The sequence below is a fragment of the Delphinapterus leucas genome, chromosome 17 (assembly GCF_059928025.1).
Source record: "Delphinapterus leucas isolate spDelLeu-1000000601 "Yukka" chromosome 17, BTC_Dleu_Yukka2, whole genome shotgun sequence".
NCBI classification, from domain to species: domain Eukaryota; kingdom Metazoa; phylum Chordata; class Mammalia; order Artiodactyla; family Monodontidae; genus Delphinapterus; species Delphinapterus leucas.
In genome coordinates, this window is record NC_143145.1 from 18,443,092 (window position 1) to 18,455,573 (window position 12,482).

The 12,482-nt window shown below is 35.6% G+C and overlaps 2 protein-coding genes across 8 annotated transcripts in view; one reads left to right on the top strand and one right to left on the bottom strand.

Moving 5' to 3' along the window:
* The window catches only part of MTBP (MDM2 binding protein), a 128,875-nt gene extending 116,661 nt beyond the window's left edge, over positions 1-12,214 (bottom strand). For 2 of the 7 annotated variants that reach the window (XM_089898768.1, XM_022555602.3), the window contains exons 1-8: positions 11,875-12,211; positions 10,745-10,825; positions 7,824-7,897; positions 7,577-7,728; positions 5,878-5,936; positions 4,143-4,287; positions 3,001-3,118; positions 1,026-1,160 (exon numbers count right to left, since the gene is read on the bottom strand). In XM_089898768.1, the coding sequence (XP_089754894.1) occupies positions 1,026-1,160; positions 3,001-3,118; positions 4,143-4,287; positions 5,878-5,936; positions 7,577-7,728; positions 7,824-7,897; positions 10,745-10,825; positions 11,875-11,992 (882 nt within the window). In that variant the 5' untranslated portion in view covers positions 11,993-12,211. Of the gene's footprint in view, positions 1-1,025; positions 1,161-3,000; positions 3,119-4,142; positions 4,288-5,877; positions 5,937-7,576; positions 7,729-7,823; positions 7,898-10,744; positions 10,826-11,874 lie in introns of all 7 variants that reach the window. The other 5 variants (XM_089898770.1, XM_089898766.1, XM_089898769.1 and 2 more) reach the window with 4 other exon arrangements.
* A 70-nt stretch (positions 12,215-12,284) lies between these two features.
* Positions 12,285-12,482, top strand: part of MRPL13 (mitochondrial ribosomal protein L13) — a 35,681-nt gene continuing 35,483 nt past the window's right edge. The window contains exon 1 of the mRNA XM_022555605.2: positions 12,285-12,391. Coding sequence (XP_022411313.1) covers positions 12,308-12,391 — 84 coding nt within the window. The 5' untranslated portion in view covers positions 12,285-12,307. The remainder of the gene's footprint in view (positions 12,392-12,482) is intronic.

Genomic DNA, 12,482 nt, shown 5'->3' on the forward strand with positions numbered 1-12,482 from the left:
AATGTGTCAACATCAGAAATATGTCTTTGTACCACCCTTTGATCAGAAAATATTACCCATCAATCTGACATCCTTGCAACTTCATGACCACTATGTTTTGCGCATTCTTGAAATGCATCCTTCAAAGTGAATTTCTGAAGTGCTTCTATATAAATACTTCTTCTTATATTATTTGTCCAATGTGAAAAAAAAAAGCGAACCAAACCCCTTTTAATTATACTTTATAATTACTCGCATTTTAAGAATAAATCTATGGAGACATGGGACAAGAATCAATACCTCTTAAACTGTAAATGAAGCAAATGTCAGGTACTATATCAGATGCTAATCTCTTACTTCATTTAACCCTCATAACTTTGTAAGATAAGTGTTTATTATTATCTCCATTTCATAAATGAATTAATCAATCTACCCAAGGTGACAATACCTCATAGGTGACAAAGTCAGGTTTCAAACCCAGGTCTACCTAACATCAAAGCCTGTTCTCTTTCCACTGTATCATACTCCCTTCAAACTGAGTCTTAGAAAGGTCACATGGTAAAGTTCAAATCAAAAGTGGTTTCAGGGCCTTCCCTGGTGGCGCAGTGGTTGAGAGTCCGCCTGCCGATGCAGGGGACACGGGTTCGTGACCCGGTCCGGGAAGATCCCACATGCCGCGGAGCGGCTGGGCCCGTGAGCCATGGCCGCTGAGCCTGCGCGTCCAGAGCCTGTGCTCCGCAACAAGAGAGGCCACGACAGTGAGAGGCCCGCGTACCGCAAAAAAAAAAAAAAAAAGTGGTTTCAGGCCTATACTGATCTAAAGTTAGGATCGTTCCATTTTGAAAACAATTTAAAACAATGATAGTTTTGCCAACATTCAATACTGATAATACAGTATAATTTAAGCACTTAATTATAATTATAGTAAAAGTTATGCAAGTGAGCACACTTAAGCACGTATATTAGTAATGTTAATTGAAGATTCAAACATATCTTATAAAATATTCATGAATAGATGATGGCAAAAACAATTAAACATAGATTACCTTTGGCGAAATACTCTTATCTTTTGATGGTATTATCTTTTTGTCAAGAAAGCAAGTTTTTAAATTAGACGTACTAAAATTCTTAGGTGTGACTCCCTTTAAACAAAATTCAGGAAAACTAATTTCACATCCAAACTGAAAAGAAACGAAGAGAACACAGTTACAGGCATCACGAATTAAGTTACAAAGATTAATACATCTTATCACAATGTAAAAGTTGAGAGGAAAACCATATGTAAATTTATTTTTGATCCTCAGTTCAAAATGCAGTTCTTCCATTTATGTACATATCATTCGTATTTCAACTTTCACATAAATTTTTCATGGAAAGCTCTCCTTGGCCTTTCACTAGCCCACAAGAGGATACTAAGCACATTCTCCACAACCAGAGAACAAAGCAAACCCCTTTACATATAGTTGTTCAGTGCCTGCTTCCTACTGTCTTAAGTTCTGCAAAAATAGAACTTGCTTGTCTCATTCACCACTAGATCCTTAGTGCCTCACACATAGTTTGCTTTCAATATAAGTTGTTGATAAAAAGATCAATTCCTGCAGAAGTAGTAATAATAGGGGTACTAACAGTAATGGTAATGACAGTGATAGGTAACACTTACTGAATGGTTACTTTGTGCCTTAAATAATTTAAACCTCATAAAAATCTGAGTTAGGAACTACTATTACACCTATCTTACAGATAAAGATAACTGTGGCACCAAGAGGCTATATATTATCTAACATTTCACACAAAACTAGCAAGAAACAGAATTAGGATTTGAAAGCAGGCAATCTAACTCTAGAATCTATGTCCTTAATCACTAGGCTAAAAGCTATTCTCCACCAAAAAAAGTGATTTCAAGTTTTAAATGCAGCCTGGGGAGATATAGACACTTAATTTCTTATCCATAAAAGAATAAAAGAATCACAAACCCTGCCATTATCTGTCTGTATGTAGACATGCAATTTCAAAAAATGTATACAAAAGTAATTCTCCTAGCTAATTGTATCCTGCATTCTTCTTGTAGGCTATATGACTTGTTTACACTAAAACCACTTACAAAGAAGATTTATCTGCAGATTTAACTTCCCCGAGATAAAGAGCTGGCGTGCAAATCAACAAGAAGGGCCCAGCCACGTTAATTCCTGTTGTCTTATTAGAAGTTTTATTAAACTATAATTAAGAGTGAATTGAAAAGGAAAAAAAAGTCTAGTAATTAGTACAATAAATCTTTATAGGAACACAACGATCTACTCGTGCTCCCATACTAAACAAACATTAAGAAATTTTCTTTTAGTTTTGCCTATAGACAGGAACACTGATTTCAACAATGGACACAGCTTATAAAAACCACCAAACATATTCATTCACAGTAAGGGATCGCAAAATAGAACTGGAGCCTCATAGAAATTTAACATTAGCGGGGTTCCACTAATCTAATATTCTCATCTTATAGTTGAGAAATCTGGGGTCTAGTCAGGTTAAAAAAAAAATTGTTCAAAATCAGCTGGTTAGCAGAAAGCACTGATCACTTAAGGTGGTATCATAGGTAAGAAAACATGTTCTAAGCAGTTTTCCAGGAGTTTACATATGCAATGAACTAAAGCAGCTTGGATAAACATGAACTCAACTAATGTTAAATTCTGCTTTAAAAGAATGTTACATTCTAGAACTGCAGTGCCCAAAACAATCACAGTCACCATTTAAATTTAAATTAATTAAAGTAAAATATAGTAAAAGATTCAGTTCTGTGTTTGAAGTAGTCAAGTATAAAGTGCTAGTAGCAACATGAAGCCAGTGGACTACTGTATAAGGATAAATTTGGAATATTTCCATTAATGAAGAAAGTTCTATTTAGATAGTGCTTTTCTAGAACATCTTTATATGGTACCTTTTCATTAGGATTCATTTAAACTATCTGTGTTGTAAATAAGATCGAAAGGCCTGCTTTGCAAACTGTGATAACAGAAATCCACTTACCTTCCTTTCCCATATCTGAATCTTTCCCCTCCATAACTCCTTTGAATCAATAGCATTTATGAGATCTTGCAAAGATACAATATTAGCAGAAAGGTATTCGGCAATTTTCTGACAACTTCTATAAATAAAAGTTTATGATAATTAAATATAGCGTTTTAAATTTGACTTAGATTTTAATGGTTGTAGTTAGCTACAAGCCAAATAGGCAAAAATGCAAAGTTTATATTGCTGCTTTTATCTACTAATATTATAGAACATTCATTAAGTCAGTCTCTGAAGAAGTTGCTATCATGTGTTCATTTAATCTCAACATCCCCTTGAATTATGAGTAATTACCCTTAATACTACAGATGAACAGATTTCCCTATTATTATTTATTAGTTTTAACGTCAAATATACACATATGTACACACATATATACAGATTGAATGAATTCTTATCTTCAAAAGGAGAACTGCTCTCCTCAATTGTTCCCACACAGTTCTGTATGGAATTTCATAATAGCACTTATCACAGACTATCGTGACTATTTGCATTCCTGTTCCTCCCTGTATTTCAATGAAAAAGATCAAATCTCACTTTCTTATTATCAGTATATATTGCTGTGCTTGGCATAAAGATAGTGCTCAATAAACAACTGCTGAGTGAAGAAAATCATGAAGTTAACAAATCCAATACTCATTTAAGGATCAAAACTGTAATAAACAGTTGATCCTTACTAAAATGTCATAAAATACAACAGTATATATTTATTTCTACATTGCACATAAAACAAAAAACAAATATGACATTATAAATCTGGTGTATCCATGTATCCGTGGTATTTATCACGGTGTTCACTGGACAATACAAAACTATTTAAAAACACACAGTGTGTTTGGAGAACTAATGCTCAATAATAGTTGTAAGAAAGCATCAATAACAGTTACTAAAAACTTAAAACTTCTCAGAAATATAAAGTATGAAATAAGAAAAATGTAGGTTCGTCTCAACAGATAAATCTCTAATCACAGTATGACATAAAACTATCTTGTCACATTTTAAAAAATCTTCAAAGGCTGGGTCTATTAAAAACAGGGTAGCAAGTTAATTGTAAAAGCGGACAACACAGATAGTAGTCAAATATGAACAAAGAAGCTTACGTTTCACAATGATTTCCTGCTATGGTAATTTTTGCTGAATACCATTCCTTCAAATGTTTTAATGCTCCTACAGTAGGCAAACAGTCTCTCAATTTAGGCGGATCTTTATCAGAAGGCAACAGTATTATATCTATCATTGCTCTACCTAGAAAGAGATAAAGGCATTTTTGTAATTTTTTAAGAACACTTTTATTTTATATAGGAGCATAGTTGATTAACTATAATTTTTTAAAGATGTTAGATCTGAAATGTCTCAAAACAGTACCTGAACAACTAACTGAATTTTATGTTTATTTAGAAGATGAAGAAGGATTTTAACTTTAATTTCTGAAATTCTTCAAAACAATGTACATCTTCAGGAGTTCAAAATTTTTAAATGTTCACATTTGATTTAAAGCCATGTTACCTTGAAATAGCTAGCATATGCCAGAAAAACAATGAACTATATCATAATTACTTGCCAATTATGTGCCAGTGGTTAATTATACATTGCTCTTGAGATCATCAATGCTATTGTTGTACTGAACAGGGGGAAAAAAACCTGTGCAATTCATTATGTTCTTCTATACTTTTGTTATACAAAAGGGAATGAATTAGTATAAAACTGTAATGTTCAAATAAATTATTTCTCTTTTTATAGAACAAGAAAGCACTCAGAAAACTCAATTATACTGACAACATCATTGGTTCCTGAGAAAGAAGGTTAACTTCATGAAACTTTAAATTTTATAAAATGATAAATTTTACTGAAGGACCAGAAAAATCAAAATGAAACAGAAAGCAAATAAAAGTTTGATAATGAAAGTATTCCAATTTGCCAAAATAGCAACTGTACATTCCATATTTTGAACTGCATATAAAAATCTGACATGTTTGTTTATCAATGTATTCAGTTATCTTCCATATAGGATCTTTTATACTAAAATCTAATCTTGAATATAAGGATTAGACTGTGAGCTATAAAGTCCTTTATGATAATCACATATGCTTTACTCATCATTGTATACTCAGCTCCTAGTACAACGCCTGACATATAACAGACACAACGACTATCTGCCTAATAAATGACCTCCAATAATGAAAATATTCAGAAAAGTATTCAAAAGTATTTGTGGATGCCAAAGCGCACCAAGCTTTAGATGAGTCAGCTACCTGATTCACACAAAGGAAGATTAATTTAAGACAAAATACAGTTTTAAGAATAGTATAATGCAGTATTTCATAAAATATGCTTTCTATTATAGGAAAAAAATGGGTTGTGTAAAAAAATGCTGAGTCAAGGGCTTCTTTTACTGCATGACTTTCTATTTGATAATATGTATAGTGACTTCACACCATAAAAGTATGTTATCCAAATGATCTAGGTTAAAGAACTTCTTTTTCCAGGATTTGCTCATGGGAGTAGAGTTCTATAGAACATTGTGGAAAACAACGGTATATACAGTGCAAAGCTGCTTCTTCAGTAATAACTGAAGAAGGAAACAGATGAGTAATTTCTTAAGTTCTAATTTTTGTCTAAGTAAATGAAAACAATTAAGAAAATTGTGATGTCTCAACAAGGTACTTTATTAAAGTAGTGGAGTATGTTTTTTAACAACTTCATATAGAAAATTATTTTTCATTTTTCCTTTCAAAGTTAGAAGTGAGAACACGAGCATAAAGAATGAATTTATCACTCATTCACAGAAAGTGTAAGATAAGGTACAAATTATTGAAAGTAGTCATAAAATATTACCAGGAGCAGGAAGTTTGTCTGATAACTGATGCAAATTTTCTGCAGATTCTTCATATAGGCTAAAATAAAACAGTAGGTTAGGAAAAAATATATATACACACATTACATATAATCATAATAGGTAATATTAATTAAATGGATCTATGTGCCATACACTATTAAATATTTAGCATTCAGCATTATCTCATTTGATCCTCATGACAATCCCATGAGGCACTACTATAATACTATTTTTATCCTCACTTTAAATAATTCACCTAAAGTCCACATAAGCTGTAGCTGTGGAAGCTAGGATTACCCTGAGTCCAAGTTCTTAGCCACACCCCCAAAACAAACAAACAGCATTAACAAAAAAGGGGAAAAAAGCCCTCCCTAAATTATATCTAGTATATTAAATATAAATCATAACTAATAGACCATTTTTCTGAACCTTAAAAGTAAGGTATTACTAAGTATTTAATAAAGAAGGCTACTGCTTTTCTCTAAATGGCACATAACAGCCCTGACAGGAAAATACGATACTCTCCTCCAATTCTTTAAAATCTATTCATTTTACCCATATGATGAATTTTTTTTCTCAAGATGGTTTATTATATAACATAAAGGTATTTAAATCCTTTATTACAAACTCACCATTGTCTAAAAAACTTAAGGCGCCTTACGGTAAAGTATAGTTTTCAAGCTCCCTCTTGTGGAAATAATTATTAGGTCACTTACTAGAAATAATCACTTTTATACTTGTCATCTTCTAATAGTGGTGAGAAAACATATGGAATGGTAAGAGCCCTAAGGCTGGAAGGCATCTTAGAAATCATCCAAAAGGATCTCAACACTTTACAGATGAGAAAATAAAGCATCAGAGAAGTTAAGTGACTGGCCCAAGATTATATAATTAGAGACCACTTCTATTAGCCTCTGTTACAATGCCCTTTCTATGGTTCTACAATGTCTCCCTTCATTAATCAGTATAAACAAATATGATTTGAAAACAGGAAAACACAATTTGAAAATCTGCAGCAATTTATAGAAGTATAATATTTGAATATTAAAATAAACAAAGGAGTTTTTTGTAATGAAGTATTACAGAAGACTGAAATGACAAGAATGAATTATGGTTCAGAGATGGTATATTTCATGAAGAAAAAAAATTATCAAAACTCACATCACCTGGATCATCTTATATACTGTACCACAATTCAAAAAACCTAAAAGTGAATTCAATCATCTACATACACCTCAGAAACTATGGATTTTAAAGGTGCCTGAAATGCTGAAAATACATATAAATTGAAGAAATCATATATTTCAGTCTCAAACAGCAAAATGAAAATGATACTGTGGTTTGAATGCCAGTTATTAACCTTAAATAAAGTTTCTATTCAAGCTCTTGAAATATAACATCAGGCAGAAGTTTGCTTCAAGAAAGTGACATATTAATAAAAATATCAATTTTTATGATTCCTGCAATTATGCAAGCTTAAGAAGCTAAACATATTCAGATACCAGCTTGTGCATTTTAAAGAATTTTATTCAAATAAAAGGCCCAAATTGCCTGTCTTCCAAAACAAAGAGGTGAAAATTTGAATTATGTAAAATTCTCTCACTGTAGCTGCTAACATATCAAATCTTCACTCTCACGGCTAAAATACTATCTAATGTCAAATATTTTAAAGACATGATAGAAAGTACATAAGCATACTCAGCCAAGGATAATGATTCCCTGCTATTACTATCTTCTTCCTCAAAACACTCAACAGCACTCAAACATTCTTCGATATTTCTTTGAAGAACATCTTCAATTTCATCTTTTTCCACACCAAAATGTATCTCTTCCCAGTCAGAACTACAAAACTAATATAGCAAAAGATTGCATTAAATAATGGGTTCATGGAATTATTTATATTAACAAAGACATTCACTAGTGACTATTTTCTTATTTATATTACCTGATAAAATCCACATATTGCCTGCACTGCAAAGAACCACTTCCTGGAACCTGGTATACCGCCTACCAAACAGCCTTGAAAACAAAATCATACTTATTAGAAGAAAGGCATACCACAAATAAGCAGATGTTATAGCATATATACTTAGAGAGTTATGTAATTTTAATATATATATATATATAAAATATGGATCTTTAAAAATCTCTGCTAAAAATTCAAACAGGAGAAGCTGCCTAAAGAGCAAAATTATTCACTTGCTATGAATACTCTGCTTTAGTTCATCACAATTCAAAATCTACATCATTATATTAAGCATCATGTCAAACACTAAAATCTACTCTAAAGATGTTGAAAAATACACCCACTCAATTACTCTTGAGTAATACAAAACCGTGCAAGTCATTTTAAGGAAAATTGTTCCCTCCTCAAAGACCATGAAGGTTTGGTTCAGCCTTGCCAAAGAGAGAGGAGTTAAAGAGTAACTTCAGCCTAGAGATAAAGAAGATGCTCTTCTTGGAGGCTGGAATATTACATGAAGATACAAAATTAAGGGTCACCCCAGGGTGTGAATCAAAAGAGCAATGAAGAATTTAGAGCTACAGAAATTGTATTCAAAGGAGGGACAAGGAGAAATGTGATAACTGAGCCGAACTCATGTAAGCTAAGAATGATGCTAAGTGCCTATTACCAGTTACTGCCAAAATCTCAGAAGACTTTACCTCCTACTTCCTTAAGAAAATAGAAGCCGGGCTTTCCTGCTGGTGCAGTGGTTAAGAATACGCCTGTCAATGCAGGGGACACGGGTTCGAGCCCTGGTCTGGGAAGTTCCCACGTGCCGCAGAGCAACTAAGCCCATGCACCACAACTACTGAGCCTGCACTCTAGAGCCCACGAGCCACAGCTACTGAGCCCACGTGCCATAACCACTGAAGCCCGCGAACTCTAGGGCCCCTGTGCTGCAACCACTGAGCCCACGTGCTGCAACTACTGAAGCCTACGGGCCTAGGGCCCGCGCTCTGCAACAAGAGAAGCCACTGCAATGAGAAGCCTGCGCACAACAACAAAGAATAGCCCCTGCTCACCGCAACTAGAGAAAGCGCATGCACAGCAACGAAGACCCAACATAGCCAAAAATAAATAAATACATTTATTTAAAAAATTAAAAATAAAAAAATAAAGAAAACAGAAGCCATTATAACTCCTATAACATCCTGTCAGCAAACATATTGCCCTTCCTGCATTCCCTTCTGATCAAGGTTATCCCTCAGACTTCTGCTGGGACCCCAGGCCACTGACTTCCCTGCATCTTCAATCTCTCCTTCTCTGTCATTTCCTTCCCATTAGCATTTAAATATGCACAAGTATTTTTCAAATTATTTTTTTTAATCACTTTTAAATTCACCTCCCTTTTCCAGTTACTACCATATCTCTTTCTTTACTCTTCAGGAAGATAAACTTTCTAAAAGCACTGTCTACACTTGACTGTCTCTATTTCCTGTTTACCTTTTCTATTCCCCTTCTAATCCAATTTAATCTGTTCTTCTGTCTCCAACATGCCACTGAAACTACACTTACCAAAGTCACCAATGACTAATGTGTTTCTAAATTTAACAGTTTTTAGTCCTGTTGGTACTTGACCTCTCAACGTAAGACTAAGAAAGGAATCGAAAATGACACATTTGACTACTTTCTCCTGAAAACACTTGCTTTCTGTGGAACCTATCTTTCTCACTGCTCCTTCTCATTCCTTTAAAAACTGGTGTTCAGCTCCTTTAAATACTGGGATTCATTTCAAGATTTTCTGCTATTCTCACTATCCAAAACAATCCCATCCTTTCTCATGGCTTGAACTGACATCTATATGTTGATGATTCTATAATCTGTTTCTCCAGCTTCACTCTCCTTTGGAGTTCCAGACACATGTATCCAGCTTTTACAAAATATTTTCACTTTGCAATCTTACAGGCAACTAATCACATGTTCTTAATTGAACATGTCATAGTCCATCAAAATCTTTCTTGCAATACTAGTACTGACTTAAATTATACCAACTTGAAAAATTAATGAGTATTACCAGCACTTGGCAAACTGGCTAAGGTAGCATATAGATATTAGAAATAATTTCCCAAAGGTGACAGTTGAAACCCAAGAGACAGGTTCTCTGATGAAAGAGAAAGGAACAGATTGTACAGTCATGAGAACTATAAAGGTATCAAAACAAGCACACTCTCCCTGACAACTCCAGAAACTTCCTTCAGCTTTTAGGCCTGTTTTGATATCTCCTTTTTTCTGAGCCTCTGAAAGACACTCTCAGATAGAGGCCAAGAAAAGGAAGAAAAAAAGAGGATAACTAACAAAGATGTAAATACATGGATCTGTATAATGCCAATAGAAACCAAAGGAGAAAAGATTTTTACAAAGTAGAGTATTTTATTTTCAAAAAAGTCAAATACTTTGAAAAAGTTAAAGCAGATAAGAATGGAGAAAAGATTACTGAGTTTAACAATTATGAAGTGCTTTTAAAAGAATCAGTAAGAGGTAAGGATGGAAAAATAAAAGGTAAGGAAATGGGTATAAGATTAATGATGTATTTGTACTCACGACAAAATCACAAATCCTCCTTATAATGCCACATTACTCTATCTTATATGGAGCTGAAGATGGGCAAGAAAATCTCATAAAGGGAACAAAACTCAAACTGAGACCCTAAAATAATTTTCATAACAACTTTATGACATCCAAGCATCAGGAAGAGAGGGATAGCGTCTTTTCCATTTTGTATTTCTTTCATTGCTTCCCTATCCCAGTGACTTGTACACAGTCAACAAGTGTTTCTTGGACTCCCATGTGACGAGATTAATTAAATTTATTTCCAATGCAAATGCTGTGCCAGTGAAAAGAGGGGTTTATGTTTTACTTACCAGGGAAGGTACTATCTTCTGGATTAATTGAAGCATTAATGCTTCTTTTCAGGAGGTGATAAACATTTGCTGCTCTTAAGTCTGAAAAATAAAAAAACAAACTAAGTCAACTGGGTTCAAGAGTTACACAATGTAGACCTATTCCAGTTTCACCATCAGAGATTCTCGAGTACACTATATTGTACATAAAAAGAACTACACTCTGTTCAAGTTTTGATATAATAAATCTAAAGCAAGCAGAGAAAATAGGTAAAGCTCCCGGTTTGCACATGCCTGCCAGTTAACACAAATCCAAAATTCCCCCAAAAGAATAATTTTAAACGGAGAAGGAAAATCCTGTTACAATACTCTGTACACAACCCCATACACTTCCTCCTCAAAGCGCCGCTTTATCAAAACAAGCTAAATAAAATGCAATACAGATTCTAGACAGGAGCACCAAAAAGCTGTGAATTCTCAAACGGTCGTAATTGTCTTAAATTTATAATTTGTTTTGTTTGTTTTTTTGCGGTACGCGGGCCTCTCACCGCTGCGGCCTACTCCCGCCGCGGAGCACAGGCTCCGGACGCGCAGGCCCAGCGGCCATGGCCTACGGGCCCAGCCGCTCCGCGGCATGCGGGACCCTCCCGCATCGGGGCACGAACCCGCGTCCCCTGCATCGGCAGGCGGACCCCCAACCACTGCGCCACCAGGGAAGCCCTATAATTTGTATTTTAACTTAGTTTATGTGTGGAACGTCTCCGCCCGTTAGGATGTAAACTCTAGGAGAGTAAGATCCTTTTCCATCTTGTTCCTTTCTGTATTACCTGCATTTGGAACACAGGAGGCAGAACTACCTATTGAATGCATGTATGTCCAAAGAACAGAAATTCCATTTCCAAGGCGTAGGGAATTTATACAGTTAAATATTTACTGTGTCGGAAACTTATGAGCGCTGGAATCTTACATCCACAATTTTGTCCCTATTTTTTCTACGGAGAAAATATTTTTATCAGCCCTTACCAGGTCGACTCCAGATAGAGTCACAGCTTCCTGGGACAACTCCACACAGGTCACTCCAGCAGAACTTGATCACAATTTTTTTCTTCTCCCTGCAAGCCGTTCCCGCTCTTTCTCAGCCCAGCGCTTACCTGGCTGTTTCTCGGTACTCTCAGAGGACGAAGCCCCTGGCCCATGCTCCGCCACCGCACCCGCCGCCGACGGGACTTTTTCTTCCTCCCAGATCACTAGGAGTAGGTACCGATCCATCTCTCAGGGCTGAGGCCCCGTTTCAGGTCTCTGCTTCCACATCCAAACAGGCCCGCGCTACTGACGCACTTCCGGTTCCTTCTACTTAGGTCGGCTGGAAACTGTGTGCCCTCCATTGGTTTTCCGCAGCTTCTCCAGCAAGCGAGTTACTTTCGGGGGTTATTCTCTCAATAACTAGATCATTTCCTCGCTTCATGACGAAACTGCTACGGTGGCAAGATTGGAGGAGATGCAGGAAAAGCAGAGAAGCAGACGAGGGCTGGCTTGTCTAGGATCTGACATGTTCGGCTGCATGCGTTTCCCGCCGGGCCCTTGATGCTGCGGGACAGGTCTTGGATCCTGGAAAAAGGACTGTCCTGCTACTGGGGAAACATGTCGAGTTTTTCTAGGGCGCCCCAGGTGAGATCGGACTCTTGTAGCTCGATGGCATTCATTACGCTGACAGAAGGAGGTCGGATTTAGTGAAGCTGAGTAGGATGGGAAGCCGGGT